Here is an 18,043-nt window from a genome sequence, read left to right as displayed (position 1 = left end):
TGGAAAATAACGAATTGTGTGAACAAGCTTGATTATCAATGGCAACAAAGGATTGCTTCTATTTCAAATTTTTTATCAATACTCTCAGACAGTTAGATCACCATATGTGGAACATTAAACAGTGGGGTTTGGATTAATAAAAATGAAAAAAAAATTACCTTTTATGTGTTGACCCTTGTCATTTCAACCTTTTGGTGTCGACATTCAACTGTCTATATAGACCAATGATTTTCAACCTTTTTACCTTGCTGAACACTAAATAAGATTTAAAAATTGCCAAGGCACACCATGAGATCCCGACAGGTAAAAAAAACAATCACACTGCTCACTGCAGGTAACAAAAATAAAATACATTGGCCCACTACATGAAAAGAAGAGCCAGTAAATAGCAGTTGAACTGTTAGTGGCTGTAAACTGGTTTGGGCATCTCTAGATCTGGGGGCACACTTGAGAACAGCTCAATGCACACTAGTGTGCCATGGCACAGTGGTAGAAAAACACTGATATAGACAGTTGATATGTCTATTTGTTTTATATATCAAGCTGGCACATAAAGTGGGCATGGCATGCGGTTCCAACAGTCGGGAATCCGATGGTAATTGTACTGACATTGGAATCCCGACCGCCAGTACTCCAACATTGGGGCGAGTGCAGAGATGCCCCTTGCAAGCTCCCTGTAAGTCAGGATCTTGACTGTTGGACATTTTACAGTCCGGATTCTGTAGTCGGTGTACTGACAGCCAGAGTCCTGACTGTCGTAGCGTCCTTCAGCACCTCATATAGTCTACTGTTTTCTCATGTAGTAAAATGGGTGCATATGTTACTGTATATTTGGAAAGATGATCAGCAAACTGAGCAAATCCATTTTATAACTTATTGTATGACTGCGTTTAGTGTGTCTAACATTAGCCCCATAACATTCATATTTATTTCTGCCATTTCCTGTACGTTAAAGCTATAAGAGAGACAGGAAATTGGAGGATTGTGCAACTCAATTTTAGATGTACCTTCAGTTTATGATGTTTACCTGACAGATATAAATAAAGGTCAAACAAACTAGGACTTGCCTTGGGCACATTGACTTCAGATACGTTTTGTATTAGTCAATGTGGTTTACCTTTCTTTGTATTTCATGTTTTGTATTTTTGTATTATTTTGATGTAGCGAATACATACTTGACCCCTATCTGTGCTGTAGTTTCTGAGATCACAATGGTTATCAGATAGTAACCTAGCAGATAAAGCAAATTGCCATTTCTAGAGATTTAGGATAATCGTGTTACATTATCTGGGCTATGACAATCTCTTATGTAATTGCATTGATCTTGAAAGTTAAATGTGTGTTTGTGGATACTGATAAATCCCTGTTGTAGCTAGAGGGGCACGTACACCATTCAGACAGAGAATTATACAAATCCCCTTAGCTATTCAAACTCCAATCACAATTATAGAAAGCAGTAAAATTAAAGCATGTACTGTATAAGAAAAAAAACGTATTGCCTAGTTACAGTAACCTGCGGAAAGACCAGTACCTCTATGCTAGCTGCCGTAATTAAAAAGTTTATTTCACCTAACATTGATCCTATCTCCTTTCTAGATTGCCTAATATTAATATTATCCAGGTTTTCATTCACATTATAAACACAATTTATAATTGAGATTGGGATGGCGGATCTACTTAGACTGTTGATAAGACTGTTGATAAGAAGAATTGGGATATTAGTACAGTTCGTTGAACCTGCATTCCCACATGGTCACAATGCACTATGAAGTATTGTAACAGTGTTGGTTTTGGAAGCTTAAATATGATGGTATGGTATGATGTTTAAGAAGCATGCCGATATTCAAAAGTCCTACCCTGGCATCCCGATATGGAGAGAGATCTAACCCTCCCCCTCTACCCACCTTACCCTAACTCTCCCTAGCCACAGCCTAACCTTACCCCTGCAGCCTGACCGAACCCTCCCTGCTAGTGCTTAATCCTACCTTCCCTCCCCACAGCGTAACCCTAACCTTGTAAGTGGCAAAATCTAACTCCACCCCCCTACACAGCCTAACCCTAATTCCCTCCAGTAGCGCTTAAACAGAACTCTCCTTCCCTGGCCACATGCTAGCACACCCTGCATACTTACCAATCGGGGTGCCGGCTGTTGGTATTCTGGTGTCGGCATCCTGATCCTCTGAAGGTTTTGGCGCTGGTCTTCTGAAGGCAATCAGGATGTCATTATCAGTATATTAAATGCTGGTATCCTGACCGTCGGGATGATAACCACATTTCACTTTTTCTTGTTGACATTCTAGCTGTCAATCTGTCTTGCAGATGCAATAATAAATTTTTGTTGTAAAGTAAGTTGTATTTTTTTGCTGTACAATTATATCATGTTTATGTAGTCCCTTAATATATGACCAATTGGGTCCTGAATGTAAAGTTCTATGATTGCAGCCATTGATGGGATTGCCTGTTTTTAAATATTCCTTTTCCCCTTTGTCCCATTGACCTCTAAAGATGACATTGTATTCTGTAGTAGTCCACTATGGACTGAGCCGTACTGTATGTTGTGCAATGATAGTATAGCAGATATTGATTGTTTTATACTGCTAGGGAGCAGACAGATGCCAGAACTCAAGAACTGCTTTAATGACTGTAAGTATGAAAACTAAAGGTCCCCATACACTAGCCGATTTTGGTCAGATTTCGGCCAGATCAGTCGGATCTGGCCGAAATCGGACCAAAATCGGCTAGTTTTGATGTCCCTTCAGATCCGATGCGCGGTCCCGTGCACATCGGATCTGCGTCGGGTGGTCGGACCTGCTGCACGTCCGACCACCCGACTTGGGACCTAGTGGGGCGGCGCGGCAGTGGAGGGAGCAGGGGGGGCTAGGGACGCTGAGGGGGACACAGGCGGCATAGAGCCGGGCAGGGGGAGCCGGGAGCTGTCAGTACTGAATAAAAAAAAAAGCCCATACAATGAATGGGCGGCCTGTGATTGGCTGAGCGCTCTCTCAGCCAGTCAGCAATTGGCTGAGAGAGCGCTCAGCCATTCACAAGCTGCCCATTCATTGTATAGGCTTTTTTTTCTAGCACTGACAGCTCCCGGCTCCCTCTGCCCGGCTCTATGCCGCCTGTGTCCCCCGCAGCATCCCCAGCCCCCCCTGCTCCCACCAGCAGCCCTGCTCTGTAGCCCCCCCCCTGCTCCCCAGGTTTTTTACATGTGATAAATCGAGACGATTTATCACATGTAAAAAATGGCACATCAAGTGCCAATCTGATCAAGCTCCCCCGGGGAGCAGCCAGGGAAGCTCAGGGGGAAGTCGGGGGCGACTTGTCCTAAGGACAAGTCGCCCTAGTGTATGGGGGCCTTTACAGTCAGTACCAGAGGCAAACCACAGACTGCATAGGGTTCATCACAATATTACAATAAGGGAACTATCTGAGTTAAGTACAGTAAAGGTACTGTAGTGGGGACCAGTTTGGTTCCAGAAGTGTGGCTGTAGCACAGTCCAATATTTAGATTGAGGAGCCATGCTGATTGCCAGTGATTGCCAGTGTGTTCTGGGTGGTGATGTTTGGCAGATTGGGGTTGTAATTGGCGTGACTTTCCTATTTTGGACTATGCGGAATCACGCACCACTTCTGGAGCCGCCACTGGTGGGGACTATAATAACCATTTTTTGGGATGTGAAGCCTGTTAGAATGAAGTAGTTGTTGCCATATTGTTCTCCCTGTTAGACTGTATCAGTAAATTGGAAACACAATGATCCAGTATACCAAATTATGATGGAAAAATGTTATAACAATTGCCATACTGTATCTGGCGCCTCCTATGTGTCTGTTCTTGTTTTAAGCAGCCAGAATTGTACGACATGTGTCATTTTTACCCAGGGATTAAAGGAGCACATTTATTTCTTATTAAATTGACAATATCAAATTAATAAGAAAATGATCTCCAATTTATATTGAGGATCTTTGCTGCAGCCTCTAAGGAAGAACAGTAGAAAAGTCAAGAAGAAAAATAAGTCACCATATTTTTAATTTAGTTTCGAATTAGAGATAAGCAAATTAATTAAGCAACATTGGACATGTTCCAAAATTCATCTGACACCGCGTATCACAATGGAAGCTCAAATGTCTCTTATTGTGAGTTTCAAATGCAACACATCGTTTCTGACTGTCATGTAATATATATATCTGATCAGAAGCTTTCATGTGTAACTTTTCTTTACTGTTCTTTTGCTAAATTAACACTTTTTCTTTTAGTGCCAAAGGAATTTGTCGAAATAGGTGTGAAAATTGCAAAGCAAACCCAAGCATTTTTAGCAGATCTTTTGACGATCGTTCATAGCAAAGGTTTAAGGTGCATACAAACTAAGCAATAATTTAAACAATATAGCTCCTTTTGGCTCTTCTGAGCAACATTGTTTAAAATATCCTCCAGTGTGTGCACTAGGAATGATGAACGATGCGCGCTCCCACAGGTCGTTAATGAAACACACACAAACTCCCCACCCCGTTGTCTGTGCATGCAGCTCAATCTGGCTATATTGTCAATGATTGCATGTATGGAGTGGAGCGGGATACCGATGACATCACTGAACAACATCATTAACAATATCACTCATTCACCCGGTATTCCCAAAGATATCTAGAACTGTATTGCTCAGTGAGCGATTACGTAGTGTGTACGCATCTTTAGTGTTTTTATGACATACTGTATATGCACTTATGCAGGGGACACAGGTTTTTTTTTACATTTTACCATGAGAGAGCATCTGTAAACATTGCTTGGGAAACTATCACAATTTCTGGTTACATGTACTAAATTCTGCGAGCTCTATTATTTACTGGTGTAAAACAGCACACACAGAATCAATACAGCAGCATGGAAGTTTTATCAAGAGTTTTGTCCAATAAAAATAAATCATATGTCTCAAAAGCACTACAGACAGGGTAATAGTTATTGTATCCACCTCACAGCACTAAGGTCATAGGTTTTATTCCAGCCATGGCCCTAACAGTGTGCTTTGTACTGTATATACTCCCTGTGCTTGCATGGGTGTTCTCTGGGTACTCCAATTTCCTACCACATTCTACAAATATACTGGTAGGTTAATTGGCTCCCACAAAAAAATAACCCTAGCATGTTTGTGTGTGCGTGTATATGTGGTAGGGAATATAGATACTGTAGTAAGCTCCACTGGGGCAGTGATTGATGTGATGTGTGTGTGTATATGTAGTAGGGAATATAGATTGTAAGCTCCACTGGGGCAGTGACTGATGTGACTGCTCAACAATTCTGTGTATAAATGGATTCTCTATATAAATAACTGGTAATAAATACATAATAAAAATACTGAATCACATAGATAATAGGTCTCTGCAAGCAGCATTCAGTCTTACAGAGAGGCTGGGTCATTTAATAATAATGATACTGAATTTGAATATTTATTTGAAGCCCTAATTTAATGATTTCCAACTTAATATAATAATAAAAGAGCAGTTATATTTTTATTTATACATACAAATGTATTAAATAGGACCACTTAAAATGAAATTCTCTTCATGGAAACTCTTTAAGATAATGAACGGTACAATAAAGTAGTATTATTTAGTAGTTATTGGTATATTTCGGACTGACTGTACTAAAGTATGCATCAACCAATGACGTCCCTAGACATGTGCCTCCGTGCCTAACCGTATTCAACACTACAAGTACAAGTCAAGTACACTACAAGTACAAGTCATTAGAAATAATAGCCAGATACTTGTGCAACATCTTTTAAATCAACAGCTACAGTGAAAGCAATATTAGTTTTTATTGTCTATTTATCGGATTTGTGTGTGATTTGTATAATTGTATTGTTAATATTAAATATTTGTAATTTGAGCACCCGAGTCAGTGCTGTCTTTAACTTCTATTTGCTTTTTAGATACTTATATGACTAGAGGAAATGTAGTTGTGTTAAACGAGCACACACCAGAAAGAATTTTATTACATTATTTGGTTAAGTTAAAACTGTACTTTGATTATGTTCCTGTAAAACATGTATTCCCTTTGTTTCTTTCTTATGCCAGAACTATCCAGGTAAACAAAGGACTTCATTGGTGAAATTTAGAGGTTAAAAAGATATTGACAAATACAACACATAAACATGAAAATGGTGTTTAGGAAAGATTACAATGCTTTAAAATCACTGACAATGTGTCTGTTATGTTTCACTTTTTATTGTATTTCATAAGTTCTTATAGTGGGGTTAATTAAATTCTAAAAATCTTATTTTTCACAACAGAAGTAGAGAGTTGAGTTAGGGTCAGGTCAACATGCATTAGTTTGACAGTGACAAAAGTTTGCAACTTATATAATGTCAACAGTGGCGTAGCTTGGTTTGGGGTGCCCCCCCACCGTTAATGGGGGGGTGCCTCCCCCCCTCCCGCCGGCCCCCCCTCCCCCGCCCCCCCCTCCCCTCATTTTCATGTGCTGACCTTTTTCATGTTGACATACAGTGGCATAACTATAGCAAAATGAGGTTTTCATGAGGTTTGTTGTGTTAATTTCAACAACTGAGCACATGGAACCCCAAATAGTGTAGCACTTCACTCGCCATGCTTCCAGGTGCCTCGCTTCGCTGTGCTCAGCACACTTTGTTGTTCACATGGATGGTAAAGCATGAAAAATTCTCCCAAAAAAGAAAAAAATTGTGAAAAATTAATGTTGACCTTTTTATGTGTCGACCTTTTTAAAGTCAACTTTTTTCTCGTATCGAACTTTTGTCACTGTTGAACTAGTACACGTCAAACTTGTGTCAATGTCTAACTAATGCATGTTGACTTATTGACTGTCTAGGCCACAGTTTGTAAAACTCGATCCTCAGGACCCCACACAGTGCATGTTTTGCAGGTCTCCTCACAGAATCACAACTGAAATAATTAATTCCACTGGTAGATCTTTTAAAATGTTTCAATGAGTAATGAATGCACTTTTACGCCTGCAGGGTGACCTGGAAAACGTGAACAGTGCGGGGTACTGAGGACCGAGTTTGAGAACCCCTGGTCTAGACATTGTCAGTCATCCATCTGGATTCCAGCATGATAGAGCACAGGAGGGAGGTCACCTACTGCCGGCAGGAAAGTGGGAGGGCACGTGACAGAAAATATTTAGGAGGAGCCGTCGAGTGGGCGGAGTTAGTGTGATGTACCTGTGAGAAAGAGGATCTGTGCACATCTCTCACAGAGAAGTTGGCACTCAAATGGTTTAACAAAAAAGTTACTTTATATCATTTTATTATTTTTAATTAAAAAATCTAAAAATCAGGGAATGGAAAAAAAATGTAAAAATGGTCAGAATATCCACAATTATTTTTGGTAATTATATTTTGTGGCTATTTTTGATGTCCCATTGTACCTTTCTTCAGTCTTTCTCTATAAAAAAACAAACAGTGTCATTCAATATTTTGTATGGCGCTTATACTAGTGTATGCTGACGATAGTGCGCTAAAAGTTTAATCTGGTTTAACCCTTTCAAGTCCAACATCTGGTCAGGCTCAACAGCCCTAGCACTAGTAGCAGATCAAATGGTGAGTCACTTTAAAATAAGAAAATTAACATACTGACAGACTGAATTGCAAAAAAAAAATTGGACTGCAAAGGGTTAACACACCAACAAACTCACATTTCACGCAAACTAGTTGATCAGACAGGTCAAAGTTTAATACCTTCTATACAGCATACAAAGCAATAAGTCAAAACATAGGGTTTTTTTGTTTGTTGTACATAAAATTGTTGGTCGCAGACCACAAAGACCAGATTCATTTTATATTTACATTTAATAGAAAAAAACAGTATAGTTTGTACAGTACAGAAAAAAGTTATTTAAATTACATACAGATATTATTCACACATTTACAAAATAAAATGCTAATAAGCAGCCTGTTTTAACTTTCATTATGTGTACTGCAAGTGGAAGGCATTTAATTAGAAAAAAATAAGGGTGGACTGATACAGTATCTTGAAAAATAGTAGTAAATCCAACATTCTCGAACGCTTTTTATCCTGCAGCTGCTGTACCTCCAATGGATAATTTAACCTTATATTATCACATAGAACAAAACATACTGTATAGAGGTTAACTGCTGCACTGGAACAAATATATTTGAGATTGTATGGGACTAGAAGGAAGTTCCTTATATGATGTTAGTCCAGAAAAATATAATCCATTTTACAAGTCCTTCCTTAAAATATACACAGTCTCTTTATTAAGAATAAAACATAAAAAATAAAAAAATAAAAAAATCCACAAGGAAATTTCTTCAAAAAAGTCTTAAATAGAAAGAATCCTTAATTGCAGGGAAAACAATGTATAAGTTTAAATAGCTCACCGGACCTTTTGGAGATGTTCTACCCAATTCACAATTACATTGGTCTCTCTCTGGCAGGGCCAAACATCTATTTCCTAAAGGTCCGAATAATACAGGGAACGTTTGAGGGAAAGGAAGAATAACCATAGTGGCAGTGTGGTTTCCACCCAAAAGTACCTGTTATAGCAGCAGTGGCCCTGCAAGAGAGAGACCTAAGTAATTGTGAATCGGGAAAGCTATTTAAACATATACATTGTTTTCCCTGCAACTGAGGATTCTTTCTATTTAAGACTATGGTTTTTTTTTTGTTTATATTATTCTTAATAAAGACACTGTGTATGGAGTACACAGTCTCTTGTGTGTGTACTGATTTTTTTTTTTGGACTAACATCAAATAAGCAGCTTCCTTCTAGTCCCATACAATCTCGAATATATTTATTCCAGGTCTGCAGTTAACCTCTGTATGTTTTGATGATACAGTATCTTAAAACCTCCAAGTTCATTACTGCAGATAAAAAAAAATGACATTCATTTCTTTTAAATGGGTTGACCGTTAACATTTCCAAATGCGGCTAGCTAGGTCTGATTTAGGTTTTGTTGCAATTCAACCTAAATCTCAATGTTGACTTTCAGAATTTAACTAAGGTGTAATGTTGATTTATTAGGTATTCACGATATGATTTCATAGATGTCTATTTTATTTTCAGCAGTTTGTCCTGAATATGGGCATACTTTTAAACTGGCAATACATTACCAGGTTGGTTTTGCCTTGTACATGATTGCCACTTTAAAAATGTGTAATTCAATAGGTCATTCTTGAACTCCCACACATTTGGCTTATCGGACCTTATTACATTTACCCCTTTTGGGGTGACTTTTTATACAACAGTAGGAATAATTGAGTCATTCTGTCACAGCTTTCCAGGTATTAAAGTATGTGCCACCTGTACTATAAGTGTAAAAAGGACCATTTCTGGTCAGCAGAAGACAATGCCCTCCCTTTTACCTACTGTCTACTTCCCAGACACTGTGATATGTATGCTATTCTAAGGCAGAATTTATTTATTTTTTGCTATGGTGCTTACAAGTTAAAGTATATACAACATTAACAGGATAAACTGACAACATGTTTTATAAAAACAAAGTAAAATAATCTCTTAGAATAATGAATTTCCCATTACTGAGATAAAATAAATGAAAGGTAAAAGTTACCAAAAATAGCACATCGTGTACAATAATTTTTAATCTATTAATTTCCTTGGTCTAACATCCTTCAATTAAACAAATCTAAGAATTAAGGGACCCATTCATCGGCAACATTTTTGGATTAGTCCCTATTCCGTCAATGCCTGGATCAGAGAATCAGGGAAATACAACATGTTGGAATTTCTCGATGTGCCAAACCCAAACCAAAAATGATCATGGCCACCGACATGAATTTTTAACGTGCCAGATTTTGCTGATTGCCCAAGAGATTGATGATAATCGAAGTTGAATTCGTGCCAGGTAATCACTCGGCTGTTGTATGGCCTGCATCACTCTCTTGTTATTTATTTTTTAAAGCTTGCCATAATTCTGATAACATTTCAATTTAAATTAATAAAAAAATTCTATTTAGCTAGATATTTTGTGGACTAATCTAGGTATAAATCACACATCAAAGGCCAATAGTTCGACACCAAAAGGTCAACATGCGCTAGTTTGACATTGACAAAAAGATCTACACAATTAAAAGGTTGACACGGAAAAGGTCGTTAGATGAAAAGGTTGATATGAGCTTTTCACGTTTTTTTGGTGTCAATATCGACACCTGAGTGACTGGACCCCTAACGGCTCACTTCTGCACACCATGCTTCAGGAATCTTTCCACTGCGCTCAGCACATTTTACCATTCTTAATTAGAGTCCACATGGATGGAAAAGCAGGAAAAAGACTAAAAAATTTAAGAAATCGTGAATAACTCATGTCAAACTTTTCAAGTGTTGACCATTGTCATGTCGATCTTTTGCTTGTGTCAACCTTTTGTCAATGTCAACCTATTACATGTTAACCTTTTGTTAATGCCGAACTAGCACATGTTGTTTTTTTTGTCAATGCCAACCTATTGCAGGTTGAACTTTTGCTATCGACCTTTTGACATTCAACCTATACAATAATTACCTTGAATACGGATCCCTACTTTATTTTTCATTTTTAAGCTTCACTATCACAGACACTGTATAACCCTTCTTTAACTTTAATTATAAATGTATCATTTCGTTTATTAATATCATTTAGATTATACATACAGCATTACTTAAATAGTAGTATAAACTGTATATATTAAGGTAACTGTCATTATCACTTTCTCCCTCACCCTTCATGTCATCACTTAGATCATAGCCTTGTCTATACTCGACTAAATACTGTACAGGGTTCTTTCAGAGACGCAGTGGAGACATTCTAGGTCATGAGAGAAAACTAGACATTTTGGGGCAAATATACTAAGATGGGAGTTATATTTAAGATGTTGCCCATAACAACCAATCAGATTCTATCTATTATTTTCTAGAAGGTGTTAAATAAATAAGAAGTATGCTATAGACATCATCCCATCTTCAATAGAACTCCCATTTTAGTAAATTTACCCCTTTGGGTTTTGTGTGGCACTGGTCTCGATTACAAAAGATTACAAAAACACCCTTAAATGCCCTTTGGGGATTTACTTACACTGTAGACTTTCCTGAATGGTTTTTGAGAATTGTTGTCTCAAAATAAAGGATCACCATTAATCTACAAAATCTAGATTTTCTTAGATCACCATTAATTTCAATACTAACAAACACTTCTAATTTATCCTTAATAATGTTATTTGTATACCCTTGGCAAAAGACAACAAAATACATACAGCACCCAACAGTATACAATCCCAGCAACAGTTGATTTAGGGAAATCTTAAAGTTTTATTTAATTAAAGCCACAATTTAGGTAGTTTAAAATAAACATAACAAACAATCTAAATTGAATATACTTATTACACAAAAGTACCTGCCCCAAGGCTTACACTATAAGGTGAGTTAAAAAGATACAATATCAAAATCCTATACACTGTACAAGTTCAAGTTGGTTTTAACATAGTAAGAATCATATATACATAGTATTATGTACACAGTACATATTAAATTCAGGGGTATTATTTTAATATCATTAAAAATAATACTTTAAAGAAAACAAATTTTCATGTCGTTGATAGTTTTATGTGCTTATTATAATATTACTAGTTTAAAGTCAGTCAAAATGATGGCTCCTCAAACTCTCTACCCCACCCCCAGTCATTATCTGCACCTACTTCCAAACTCTGTCTTCACAGCTCCCTCCCCATATCCAGCAAGTTTTGCACTAATCAGTGTCCTGCAAAAATGTCTTTCATTTAGTAATTTGGTCCATCTGGCGGTACTTCACCTCATAGAGGTGAGGAGTAGTTAGCTATATATATATATATATATATATATATATATATATATATATATATATATATATATATATATATATATATACTTCGGGCATCATTTTATATATACAAGCAAAGTCTATATATTGATATATATATATATATATATATATATATATATAGACTTTGCTTGTCACAGTTACATAGTGCATTGTGACAGAAGGTGTATAATATTCAGTCCTTGTGTGACAAATATAATATGGTATTACTTTTTACTGGGTCTCAGTATTCTAAAATGTCCATGCACAGCCTATGAGCATTTGTTATGCAAACAAACATCGCTGAACTGTGTGGACAAAATGAATTGATGAAGTTCACAAGAAGCAAGCCATATGGACACTGGATGCACCACAGTGGCGTAATTATAGCTCCGCAGCCCCCGCGGTGGTGGGGTGGCGCAGAGAAAGTTTAGGCGCCGGGGGTCTGCGGGGCTATAGTTACCTGCTGCTGTCTGCCGGTGGAGGGGGAGTGGGAGGGGGGCCTTAAAAAATTTGCGGCGGGGGGGCGCAAAATAGGTAGTTACGCCACTGATGCACCACTAGCATAACAAGATAATGCCCCTTCTACAAAGGCACATAATCATATGCTGACTAATAAATGTAACATTTTTGACAGTGGGTTCAACCTTGTAGTAATGTAATAATACCATACTGAGCTGGAGACAACTGTGTATGGCTCATTGGGGAGCGACGGACTAAGATTCTTCTAACCTGTTTTTGTGTGCTGCTTTTGAAAAATAGAGCAGAGACATGAGTCCCAAAGAAAGTATTAGTAAGCTAGGGCTCTTAATTAGTTTTGTACTTGTGTACCAGGGCGCCCGATGTAATGTAAATCGTATACGATATCGCATCCGATTTATCGGCCGATTTGCGGGCGATTTTTGATCGATTCGATCCGCGATGCGATTTAGCGTCCGATTTGCGTCTGATTTTCGGCAAATTTTTTGCAGATTTTCGGCCATTTCCTGCCGATTTGCATGCTATTCCATCCTTGCACACCCCCAGGTAGTATGCGATGGTATGCGATGGTATGCAATGCGATTTTCGGGAAAATGCCCTGATTGTACAATTAAATATCGCATAGCATTGTATGCCAGCAAGTGGCATGCGATGCGATTCACAATGTTAAATGTACCCCCATTGTCAACGCCACCCCCATTATCAATGCCATTGTCAACGCCACCCCCACTATTAACGCCTACCCGAAGCGTGGCGAGTGCAGCGAGCCCGCGAGGGGCGGAGGTATGCATCCTCCGACCTTTTCATACCCCACTATCCACGTCGGCGTAAAGTTGATTTTAGATAGTGTGGCGAGCGCAGCAAGCCCCGCGAGGGAACACGTATTACTTTACATGTATTCCGCGTCCCCTCGCATCGTTTCGGGCTCGGTGGGTCGCTGCGCTCGCCACACTATCTAGAATCAACTCCACGCCGACGTGTATAGTGGGGGTATAAAAAGGTCAGAGGACGCGTATTGCCGCCCCTCACGCCATACTTCAGGTTGGCGTTGATAGTGGGGGTGGTGTTGACAATGGGGGTGCATTTAACATTGTAAGCACCCATCAGGGTGCTTGTACAATTTAAAATCGAATCCCATCACATGCATCGCATGCCACTATATTGCATGCGATGCGATGAACTACGATGGAAATCTGGGGTGTGCAAGGTGTGCAATGATGGAACAGCATGCAAAACGACCAGAAAACGCAAAAAAATCGTCCGAAAATCGGCCGCAAAATCGCATCCAATTTTTGCATGCGATTTTCGGCAGATTTTCGGCCGATTTACACAAGTACCTTAGTTTTTGCTACCATGATGAAGAATACACACTTGGAGATTCAAACAACCACAGCTCAACTTGTGATGGGTATGTAAAGATCTGCCAGACTCTAATTTCCGTTTAGTTGGGAATAAGGATATATATTATACCAAAAGTAATGAAAGTCAAAACCTCTGGCATGTCATTCCCATTCAGACTACACAAATCAGGACTGTTGGCAATTGTGGCAAAGTGTCGACATATTGACATATTAAACTAGGGAACTAGATGTTGACTAAAGACAATTTTTGACTGTTTTAAAATTCATAAATTTGTCTAGTAGAGAACCCATTAGTTTGCACAATATAAAAACACAGCAAATCCAAATTTATGGCTCAGCATTTGTGGCAAAATGACATATGCTTACATTGCGAGGAGAGTCACAGTTCTTGTCATGTTGGAATTCTTTTATTGTCTCTTTACTGGAACCTGAGCCTGTATTTGATGATGCAGCTATTTGGCTCTATAAAAAAAGCAGAAAAAAAATCAATATGTTTAAAAATAATCACCGTTGACACTGAAGCAGTCAGGAGAATTTACTGTTATACAGTGGAGAAAATATTCATAGAGAATCTGCACAAAATGGCTGCCTCCACAGTAGGTGACATGCTCACTGTAACTAAGCTTAAAGAAACAGTAATGATTTGCAATGAACCATCAGCATTAACTGTAGATACTGTATATTTATACAAAACCTAAATTCCGGGAAAAAAATCCAAGCTATGAATAACATTTTACGATTGGAAATTAGCGTAGAATATAAGATCATTTTATTTATTTATTGGTACGTACAATATACGGTATACATACCTAGCAACATACAGCAACTTACTTTAAAGTAAGGCTTACTTGTACTATACTAACTGCAAATTGAACAAAAATACATCTTATTTCTATACATATTTACATGTATTAATATAAAGGTAGCTGGAGATACAAAATAGCCACATTTTTGTTTCTAGGTTAAAAACCCTAGAGATGGAGCAGGGCTCTTCATTGCAGGGGCTGGCGAATCCATCGCCAGCCCCCACCAGATGCCAGCCCCCACCGGCCGTCAGAAGGGGACGCGCGGGCACGAGATGCTCATGCACCCCATTTCAACGTAGCACTCCGCCGCCTCCCCCGCCACCAATGCCGGTCCCCACTGCCTCACCGAACCCCCCCCCCCCCTAACCTTGCCCGTCTCCCTGAAGTGGAGATGGGCAGGGTCACGCCGTGACTGGGATGCACATGCGAGTGAGACACACACGCGTCCCAGTCTGATGGAGTCCCTCTCCACCAGGTATCACCAGCGGGGAGGTTCTGGCGAGCACTGAGAGTCAATGAGAGGGGCTCCTTCTGTAGTTATGATATTCCTGTATTGGGTACGGTAGATTGTCTCTTAGAATACCGATGGTAACATGGTTGACAGCGATATCATGATACCTAGAATCCTGACACCGGGTGGGTAAGTATTCTATTATTATTTTTTTTATAAGGTGCATCAAGCAGTTTGCGGTGCCATACAAATTGCACACATTAGAACAATACACATAACTAAACATGACAGATATGTTGCGTAGACACTGTGAGATTTTACTTTCTCTTTGACCTCTATCACACCTGGGTGTGGATATGGTTTGGTTACAGTGTTCACAATCGATTTTGACTATGTATGACAAATCTCTACTATATATTGTTGCCTGCCACACTACACGGGATCGTGCATTGGGACTGAATTTGCATCAAGTGTAGAAAAGCATTCAATGCCCATTCGATTTTCTATTCTTATAGAAGCAAAATCGAATAGAAAAATAGGGCATATCTCACCAAAGGTAACAATTAGCAACACAAGTCCCAGTACACAATACAGCTGATAAGTAGGGAAACAAGTAGTTCTTAGCTGAGTGAGAGAGCTGAAATTGAAGTGCAAAAGACAAGAGCTGTGAGAACAGGAGGGTAGACGACTTTGTTCCACAGAGCTTATAGTCTAGAGGAAGGGGTTCTAATTATCCCAGCCCCAACCATCCTTTTCCACAGCCTAACCCTAACTTTCATGCCCCCCTTCAAGACTAACCATGACCCTCCATTCTTGCAGGCTAACCCTAACACCCCACCTAATTCCCCCACCCCTGAACCTATTCCTAAACCTCCCCAGCATTCTATCATTCAGGATGTTGGGAGTCTGACGTTGAGTTTCTGAGGGGTGTCGGGATTTAGTCGCTGGTCTACTAAATACCAGCATCCCGTCCACTGAATCCTAATATTCCCATGGTTTGTTATTTCAACCAATCAATGAGCTGTTAGGGGGTGGAGTTAGGATTTGGGAGTCTATAGTAAGGTGGTTTGTGATGACACAGGACTGTTTACAGAAGAACCCCCTCTCCCTGGCTTTTTTTTTTGCAATAGTGGCGGAATGGGTCTGGCAGATCACAAAAATATGATGGCAATGCAACAAAGTAACATTTCAGCTAATAGCCTCTTTTCTGGGAGTCAGAAACTCCATTTTCCCAGATGGGTTATAATGTTTGCTTGTTTACGGAAGGTGGGATCTCCTGAATACAAGGGCATAAATGAGTCAATTTACTAAGATGGGAGTTCTATTGTAGATGGGATGTCACCCATAGCAATTAATCAGATTCTGCTTCTTATTTAAATTGCACCCTTTAGGAAATAATAGATACAGTGGAATCTGATTGGTTGCAATGGGCACATCCCATCTCCAATAGAACACCTTGTCTTAGTAAATGTACCACTGAGTGACAAGACCTTAATGTTATATAATGATCTCCAGGCCCGTCTGCTCTAATTTGGATTGTTATTAAATAATAATAATAATAAACACATTTTAAAAGCAATTTTATTGTGTGAACATTTACTTAGCAATGTTATGTGTAGTAAGTTAATAGTTTCTCTAGCATAAGCCCCTGTCAAACACAGGAGGATATGCAATTGTGCTATGGTGTGTGGTATATTATACAAAGCAGACTAGAAAATTATTACAGAAAGATTTAGACAAAATGTCAAACTGGGTCTCGATAAAGCAGATTAGATTTAATGTGGATAAATGGAAGATTATGCACGTAGACTATAGTAATAACTATGTACTTTATACTTTAAATGGAATATAGGCAGGAAAACTGAGATGGAAAGGGACTTAAGAATTGTAGTTGACATAAAGCTGATTAGCAGCACAAAGGCAAATAAAATCCTAGGATATTATAAGGCGGATAAATGCATATATTTTAAATAAAATATCACCATTGTATTAATCATCAGTTAAACTACATCTTAAACACATGTACAGTGTCCGTCATCTTACAAAGGGATCGTATTCATGGGTGTAGAGAAATATTAATACATAATATATATATATATATATATATATATATATAGAGAGAGAGAGAGAGAGAGAGAGAGAGAGAGAGAGAGAGAGAGAGAGAGAGATAGATACTGCTCAAAATAATAGGGAACACTAACTTAACACATCCTAGATATGAATGAAATATTCTTATTAAATACTTTGTTCTTTACATAGTTGAATGTGCTGACAACAAAATCAAACAAAAATGATTAATTGAAAAACACACTACAGGCTGATCCAACTTTGATGTAATGTCATTAAAATAAGTCAAAATGAGACTCAGTAGTGTGTGTGGCCTCCACATGTCTGTATGACCTCCCTACAACGCCTGGGCATGCTCCTGATGAGGTGGTGAATGATCTCCTGAGGGAACTCCTCTCAGACCTGGACTAAAGCATCCGCCAACTCCTGGACAGTCTGTGGTGCAACGTGGCATTGGTGGATGGAGCGAGACATTATGTCCCAGATGTGCTCAGTTGGATTCAGGTCTGGGTAATGGGCGGCCAGTCCATAGCATCAATGCCTTCATCTTGCAGGAACTGCTGACACATTCCAGCCACATGAGGTCTAGCATTGTCTTGCATTAGGAGGAACCCAGGGCCAGCCACACCAGTATATGGTCTCAGAAGGGGTCTGAGGATCTCAACTCGGTACCTAATGGCAGTCAGGCTACCTCTGGCGAGCACATGGAGGGCTGTGCGCCCCCCCACCATTACTGACCAACTGCCAAACCGGTCATGCGGGGGGATGTTGCAGGCAGCAGAACGTTCTCCTTGGCACCTCCAGACTCGGCCACATCTGTCACTTGCTCAATGTGAACCTGCTTTCATCTGTAAAGAGCACAGGGTGCCCGTGGCAAATTTGCCAATCTTGGTGTTCTCTAGCAAATGCCAAATGTCCTGCACGGTGTTGGGCTGTAAGCACAAACCCACCTGTGGATGTCGGGCCCTCATACCACCCTCATGGTGTCTTTCTGACCATTTGAGTAGAAACATGCACATTTGTGGTCTGCTGGAGGTCGTTTTGTAGGGCTCTGGCAGT

The 18,043-nt window shown here is 39.3% G+C and overlaps 1 protein-coding gene across 2 annotated transcripts in view; it reads right to left on the bottom strand.

Moving 5' to 3' along the window:
- LUZP2 (leucine zipper protein 2) overlaps positions 1–18,043 on the bottom strand; it is a 538,553-nt gene that overhangs the window by 22,852 nt on the left and 497,658 nt on the right. For both annotated transcript variants that reach the window (XM_083164175.1, XM_083164176.1), the window contains exon 10: positions 14,027–14,122. In XM_083164175.1, the coding sequence (XP_083020301.1) occupies positions 14,027–14,122 (96 nt within the window). The remainder of the gene's footprint in view (positions 1–14,026; positions 14,123–18,043) is intronic.

Source organism: Crinia signifera, chromosome 11 (genome assembly GCF_055691185.1).
Source record: "Crinia signifera chromosome 11, ASM5569118v1, whole genome shotgun sequence".
Lineage (NCBI taxonomy): Eukaryota > Metazoa > Chordata > Amphibia > Anura > Myobatrachidae > Crinia > Crinia signifera.
This window is presented reverse-complemented; position numbering and strand designations above follow the sequence as displayed.